The sequence below is a fragment of the Vollenhovia emeryi genome, unplaced genomic scaffold, assembly GCF_000949405.1.
Source record: "Vollenhovia emeryi isolate VEMERY1.0 unplaced genomic scaffold, V.emery_V1.0 DF939500.1, whole genome shotgun sequence".
In the NCBI taxonomy this organism is placed as follows: domain Eukaryota; kingdom Metazoa; phylum Arthropoda; class Insecta; order Hymenoptera; family Formicidae; genus Vollenhovia; species Vollenhovia emeryi.
Genome location: NW_011966866.1, coordinates 1 through 7,695, shown reverse-complemented (window position 1 = coordinate 7,695; position 7,695 = coordinate 1). Strand labels below are relative to the sequence as shown.

General features: G+C 45.5%; 1 protein-coding gene across 6 annotated transcripts; it reads right to left on the bottom strand.

Annotated features, from left to right (window-relative positions):
- Nucleotides 1-893: 893 nt before the first annotated feature.
- On the bottom strand, nucleotides 894-6,706 carry LOC105557379 (tetratricopeptide repeat protein 7B). 6 transcript variants are annotated; one of them, XM_012004608.1, is made up of 15 exons: nucleotides 6,219-6,706; nucleotides 5,606-5,757; nucleotides 5,382-5,550; nucleotides 4,863-4,949; nucleotides 4,161-4,343; nucleotides 3,960-4,086; nucleotides 3,759-3,895; nucleotides 3,400-3,689; nucleotides 3,126-3,314; nucleotides 2,855-3,033; nucleotides 2,346-2,785; nucleotides 1,968-2,206; nucleotides 1,753-1,857; nucleotides 1,579-1,670; nucleotides 894-1,267 (listed from the first exon to the last, which is right to left on the bottom strand). In XM_012004608.1, the coding sequence occupies exons 1-15, from the start codon at nucleotides 6,340-6,342 to the stop codon at nucleotides 1,135-1,137; spliced, it is 2,646 nt and encodes an 881-aa protein (XP_011859998.1). In that variant the 5' UTR covers nucleotides 6,343-6,706; the 3' UTR covers nucleotides 894-1,134. The 6 variants fall into 6 exon arrangements, with proteins under 6 accessions (XP_011859998.1, XP_011859999.1, XP_011860000.1 ...); XM_012004609.1 differs by having other exon boundaries at nucleotides 4,863-4,925; XM_012004610.1 differs by having other exon boundaries at nucleotides 4,191-4,343; nucleotides 6,219-6,705.
- Between the last annotated feature and the right edge of the window lie 989 nt (nucleotides 6,707-7,695).

The following is a 7,695-nucleotide window of genomic DNA, read 5'->3' as shown; positions in this document are numbered from 1 at the left end:
GAGAGAGAGAGAGAGAGAGAGAGACTCATTGTCAGGGACTCTTCTAGGAGCTGTCGCCACTTGGTTCGCTCGTTTGTCTGCACGGCCTTACTGCCAGGCGAGAAAATTGCCGTATCTCTTAATGACTTCCCGGCTCAAGTAATTTGAAATTAGAGAAGGAAACGCGAGCGTCTGCCGTGCCTCTGCATACGCGTCAATACGCGCCGACCCTCCCGGCTGAAGGCGATCCACAAGGCGTTTTCCCCCCGAGCTCCCTGCGCGAAACCAGGCCATGCATGTATAACATTATTATATCGATTACACAAAAGAAAATAGCTACCTCTTAACGATAACGCGACTGTCATTCGTGCGTTCTATATACCGTTATTACGCGTCGTGCGTGCGATACGTATGTATGTATTCGCCCGATCGAAGAAGGAGGGAGGGGGGGGGAGAGAGAGAGAGAGAAAGGGGTAGATAGAGACACAGAGGAAAAGATCGCGCGCCGCGCTCCGATAAAATCTCGCCCTTATCGATTTCTATAAAAATAAATTACTACATTTTTAGAGAAGGGCATTACATCAGACTTTTCCGATCCGAACGAACCGTCCGCTTATCCACGTACAAGTGCGATTTCGCGTATACGTGTAATATGTGCTTGCGCATCGCGCGCAAATTGGGCCATCACGTATGCGCACTGCACCGCGAGCGGATCTTACGGCGCGCGTAACACGCACGAGATCGGCCCGCTCGAGGAACGCGACGGTGCTAAAGTACATAATCGAAATAATAGCTCTGAATAATAGAAGCGTGCGCGCCTCGCCGGCGCGAACGAGCTTTCGCAAGCGCGAAAGAAAATGTACCGATGTTTAAACATCGATTGCCTCGGCTGGGAATATGTAAATACGATACTATTGTTTTGGAAGTAAGACTTTATTCGAATTTATTACATCGATTGTAACTATTTTGTACAGTTAAAGTATCACTTGTTTTTTTCCCCTTTCCTTTTTCCCGTTTCCTTTCAACAATGAGTTTATACAATAGTACGTGTCCAGGTACTATTGACGGGAAGGCGAGGAAATGCCCGCGGAAATACCAACGTATAGAGCAAAAGTAAACCGCGATCTCGTCTTATTCCTCGTCCGAGGAACCGAATCACTCAAAGGTCACCGGTATCGATAGAATCGGCAAAATGGGATTTGTCGTTTCGACCTCCAGCGCCGTTGCCATGCAGTCGCTGGCAGCCTCCACCTCGCCCAGCGATTCCAGTACCATCCCCAAATTGTACCTGAAATCAAACACTCTGTACCGTTGATATACTCGATGGTAAAATTATATAGATACAACAAGTTGCACGTAAATTGTATATTTGTAATTATTCGAGTGTATATATCAGAAAGAAGGAAATTGATAAGATACGCGCGTCGATCTTGACGTTGGATTTATCGTAACTTTTTCGATAACTGATTGCCACAATACCAGAGATTAATGTTATCGTCGTGAAATTATTATACGATACCAAGCGAACATTGGCTCGTGTCACCAAGATATCACAAAGATAATGTTAAGGCAAGATAATCAATTGAGAGCGTGCAATACCAAGTCTGATGAGAATTTGGATCGATCTTTGCGGCGTCCCTCAAAGTTTTCTCAGCCAGTCTCTGGCTGCCCAAATAGTGATAAACGAGACCCTACAAATAACCAAAAGTAGTATTAGATTCGGAAATGCCATCCGGCATTGCGCCAAATTATCAAATTGTTTAAAATTATTACCAGATGTTGTAGACTCTTTATGTGCGAGGGATTAATCGAAACAGCATTTTGGTAGCATTGCTTCGCTTCCGTATACTCGAGCTTGTACTCGTGCAGAAGGCCACGCTATAAAGTGATTAAACTGATTACCGACCCTAGCATAACAATTTTTCAATGAATCATTTAATCTGAATCATCGAACCACGGAGATTCATAGTGGCGAGAAGCTATTATACCGTGTACATAATGTGATGACTCAACGGGAAGATATTGGTGGCCTCTTGGAGGGACAGAACGGCGCCGTTCGGTTGGTCCAAGATAAGGAAAACCTCGGTGAGCAGAAGCCAGATCTGCAATTGCAGCAGCCATGCTCTCTGCGGCCCTGGCTTCGGTGTGAACGAGCTAATTGACGAAGCGACCTCGGAGAGGGCTTGCTCGACTCTCGAAGCGGCTAATGATTGCGCATGCAGGGAACCTGCATCGGAAATGATTGCCTTCCGTCATACACACTCAAGACTTTGTCGTGTTTTATATTCAAATCAACAATTGAATTGGAATTTTTGAAATGGAATGATTTAACTTGTATCGAATCTTGTCCAATCTGTATTACTTACTGGAATCCTTATCGGACATTTCCGACGTGTAAAGCTGAAAGACGCTTCTAGTCTCGCTGCGCTTCTCGCTCTGCTGCTCGTTACAATTAACGTTCGTCTGATCCTCGTAGAGACTCTTCCACAGATGTAGCATGTGACTGATGGTGTATAACGCGTCGACGCCGCCGATACTTCGCAGTTCGAGGTGCGCCTTCACGTAGAGGAAATTCAAGTTGTCCGGATATTCCTCCAGTACGCTGTTTATCACATGCAATGCCTCAGAATACTGCTTGTGTGCCGACAGGAGTAGTGCGAATAAATGCAACGACGGAATGTGCTCTGCTCGCAGATTCAGCGCAATTTTCACGTGCACAATGGCATCGGTTATTTGCCTGTTTATCGCGTATTCGTGAGCCAGGTAATACTCTGCTAGATGATCGTTGGGATCGCACTGTTGTGCTCTAATCGAAAAGATACCATCTTGTATTAATTCATCACCAAAAAAAAGAAGCAAATCTACGTGTACGTACTTTTGAAAGCAATCCAACGCGGTATTTGTGTGATTGACCTTGTCTTGTTTCACGATCGTATTCGTGGAGAGCATACTGTGGCCGATCCCGATGTACAGATGACACCTAGATTGCATCCCCTGTGGACTTGCCGTCTCTCGTTGCAGAGCCTTTTGGCTCCATTCGATACCTTCGTTTACCTGTTGGACATCATCGTGCAGCGTGAGAATAGGTCAGCACTCTAGGTTTTTCAAATTTCTGTAAAAACTGGTGAGAAAGTATTTTTACTTACCATGTTCAACTGCTCGTAACACAGTCTCGCGGCCAACAGGCATGGCATTACTTTCTGAGGCGATAGCCTGGCGACCACCTTCAAAACTCTATACGCGTGCATGTATCTTCCCATGTTTAACAGGCACAGCGCGTACTGCGTCCATATGTGCACCTCCTCGTGAGAGAATTTCATCGCTCTCTCAAAGGACTGTCAAAAAGGACCGTCAACATTTATTGTTAACCGTGCGACGGTAAAACGATAATAGAGAATAAATGTTTCAACAAAGGAAAACCTCGTGTAAAAGTTCCACTTGACTCCATCTGACGACGACGACCGTGAGTAGGTCGTAGATAGCGGTGGCGTTCTCGAACGCGTGTATCCTGGCTTCCTTGAACTCGGGCGATTGGCTGAGGACGGCGTCTCTCACCGCCATCGCCTCGCTGATCAACAACAGCAGTATCGTCTCCTCGTACTCGTTCCTAGGAACGAACATGTTCGGCCCGACGTACTTCTTTGGCTTCCACGGCGAATCCGACAGATTGGCGCCCGAGTAATGATTCGCCCGTCTATTACTCACAGCTGCTGCGACATTGATGCGACAGTGAGCATATTATTCTTTCGCGAGAAGGAAACATTCCGTCTTAATCATACCCATTGCGTCGGCCTGTCCCTCCGGCGGTTTGTAGTCGGTGCCGCTTATGCCGCGTAGCAACACTTCCGCCAGTTGTCTGGTCAGAGTTACCCGCAAGCTCTGAGTAGTTGTAGATTCAACAGCAGATAAAATCTCCCTGTCGGAATTGAGACACGAGATGATTTCTTTTATATACACTATATAGAATACACAATGCGTACCTATAACGATTAACAGCAGCTTGTATGTTGCCAGTTTGAATGTACAAGACTGGTGCTCTTTGCAGCGCAGTCTCCAAAATGGGGCCGATATGCTTGGCGGAAACTGGAGATGGTGTCGAGTACGTGCCTACAAGTGAAGAAACACCAAAGTGCTAAAGGCATGTACGCATTTAGTTCAAGAGGATTAAACCTCTCAATCACCTGTACTATTGGTATTTATAATGGAAATACCATTTTGCTGCTGCATAGCAATTTTGTCTTGCTCCTGCAAATACACCAGCGTCAAGTCGCCAGAGATCTCGTAACACTTGATTATCTGCTCCTGCCACTCTGTAATCTTGTATTTCGACTTGGAGTTTGGTGGTAGCCTTTCCAGACAGAGACCTGGCACGAGCAACAGTTTACAATACCATCAATCAGGGAGTGCTGATTGCGAGACATTAATGTCAATGCAGAAGAAAGAGGTAAATTTTATATACAAAATTAAATGGAAATTTCCAATTTTCGTGGAAAGTCCACGAAAACGTAATCAAGTACTTGACAAAGATATGTTTCATTCCTTGCGAATAATATTATATATATGGATCGCCATATTGTGCTTGTCCCAAACTCATCGCAACTAAATCTAGCCGTATTAGTAGAAACAAGGAATTCAAGATGGATGAAAGGAAATATCAAAGAAGCACGAATGAACTCTTATTTCACTCGAGAGTAAATATCGAAGAATATACAAATGAGATATATATATATATATATATGACACGCTGGTACATGTTCTCAAGTTGATAAAAGCATTTACAAGCAAGCTTCTATATTGTGATAAAGTGGATACCGTTACAAAGTGTGCGTCAACTGAAAGAAATTTCTAAATACAAGCAAAACGAAGCAAACAAGCATACAAACCTTTGATTGCATACGATTCTGCTATAATGCGCAGTCTTCGGCAGGATAAATGTTTGTCAGTGTCTAAAGTAAACGATCTTTCTTTCTCTAAATCATACACAAGCCATAGTAATAAATGAATATACTGGATAACAACAAGTTTATGAATAAACGTGTCTAGTCAACTCGTTACTAACAATCATATTAGTGCATGGACACGCTAACGGGAAGAGAATATATGTCCAAGTATACATATATACTCTGAAATTATGCCTTCTATTAAAATGCCTATGCTCGATGCATGTCTTGCATATAAAAAACCATGTATGTGTATGTAAATACGTATGTAAATATAAAAATCTAACCACATAATTATGGAACCAAAAAACAAAACTACTGTTAAGATAGAAAACACAGAAAAACTATCAAGCAAGCTTGTTATGTGTACCTTTTGTTTTTCTTTCTTTGATTTAAGAACGTTGCACTAAAACGTACTACTATTCGTCAGAGAGAAGAAACAAGTATTTGTCAATGGCAAACCTTTAATCGCATACGACTCTGCTATAATACGTAAACTTCGACAAGGTAATTGCTTTTCTGTGAGTGTGTCTAGTTCGGCTTGTTGATAGTGGTGAAGCGCGTCCTCGTACATTCCCATGGCATAGTGAAGCTTGCCGAGCAACAGATGAGCGTCCAGCACAACCAACGCCTGGAACGTCACTCGTTAAGAGCAGGTCGTCATCAATCGACGGCATTCACAGTACCTGTTTATCCTTTTCATTAGCGGCTAGCAACAAGTACTTGCGCGTCTCCGTCAGTCCGTTTCGCGCCTTGGCAATATTGGCGTCTATCGGCGGAGTTTGCTCCAGAAAGCTCTCCAATCTCGCCTCCCCGCTCAAGAAATTCGCCAGGCATTCTGCGCAAAATTCACATTACTGTAAAACCACCCCTGCCAAGGCTCGAGATTTCGCTGGGTATCTAGCATTTTGTCATTTGTGAAAGGAACATTCGTACATTCGATGTTACCGCGATCGTACGTCAAGCATTATATAAACGTAAGTTTTTTTTTCCCTCCGCGGTCGATCACGCGAGAGAGTAGCAATTGCAGGAGGTTGAAAAAAAAGCGACGCAAAAATGATGATGATGGGAAGAAAACGTCGACAGGAGATAAGGCATAACAATTAAACGAAATGACATTTGGTTGACGCAGACTCTGCGGACAGCCTTGATCTTTACATGACGTGACTTAATTTCCCTGCCGCCCGTCCGTCTCTCCCTCTTTCACGCCGAGCTCGCGGGAAACGGCGCGAGTACGTGGGAGAGAGCGAAGAGACGGCGGCCTCGAGTAAAGGGCAGAGGGCAACGGGAGACATTTACCATTGCTGGGATACTGCACTTTCAAGTGTTCCGCGAGCTGTATAACCTTCTGCCAGTTGCCGTCCTCGCGATTCCGATCGATCTCGGACTCAATGCGGAGGGTATGGCCCTTCTTGCTCGTCATCGCGAATCAGGGACGTCAGGCCGAGTCACCTGGCGGTCCAGATCTCAATCGGGCACTCCGGGCAGTCCGGGCAGCAGCGACAACGTGAACGCGGCGATGTATCGACCATCAGTGGCACTTGCACGCGCGGGATCAAGGCGGCCGGTCATGACAGAGCCCGGCGGCGGGGGATCCGGCCTGCTTCGGAACGCAGCAGACTCGAGGAGACGAGCGCGACCGCCCGCGGACACGTGCGCGTGACAAACTGTCACAAACGTCACGGAACGGAACCCTGTGCCCCACACTCCCCACAGGCCCCGCTAGCGAGCCCGCGTTCCGGACAGACTTTTTTCCATAGTCACGTCTACAGTCCCTGTAGGGTTGCGTTCCAAAACGTCCCCTGCCAAGAGCGAGTGAGTGAGGTGGCCTGGGGAAGTGAATGGTGGGAGTTAGGGGACTGTTGGTTTTCGAACGCACCTGGGAGTTTTCGAACTCTCCCCTAACCTATTCAAATTTCCACGTGTCTTGCGCTATTTTACATCTGTTCGCATCGCGCAATTCGCGATTATTGTATTCACAGTTATTACTATTTGCAATATACTGTATTTTTACACACATACGCGCAGCGAGACATTATAAAAAGAAGATGGCTAATGCCGTGTTACGTCGAAAGCGTTTGATTTCTTTGGCTATAATAACCAGCCACAAATTTGTACAGTCCAGTTTGAGTGTAATAAATGAAAGTGATTCAGATGAAGAAACTATAATAATATTTTGATGGCAAGACATCGACGTAAATTGCGTGGTGCACGAAAGAAGCCATTGCGCATTGAAGGTTACGTGGAAAGAACTGTTCAAGGCCTAACAGCAAGGCAATTTCGCGAGCATTTTCGCATGATTCCGGACACGTATGAGATTTTGGAAGCCAAGTTGAACCTGTTATTAAGTAAAGAGAGTGACTCTGGCAGAGACATTATTCCTGTTCGCAATATTCGCGATAATAACTTGCTTCGACTTATCAAGCCGTATTTCTAGCGTTTCAGTCGCCATATTTACCGCCAAATAAGTCACCTATCAGCTTTTCCCTACCTCGCGAGGCAGGGAGAAAAAGTCACTGAGGCTGGATTCAGGCTGGATTCAGACTGATGCTGGATTCAGACTGAACGCGATGAGCGATGAGCGACGAGCGATATCCAATGGGCGTACAGTTTTCCCATGTAACCTGTTCGCCCATTGGATAATCGCTCGTCGCTCATCGCTCATCGCGTTCAGTCTGCATCCAGCTTCAGAAGGTGGTTCGAGAGTGTTTTCGAACGCTCTTCGGGTGGGTCAAGGCCACAGTCTTGTAAAGTCACTAGATATACAGGGTGTTTC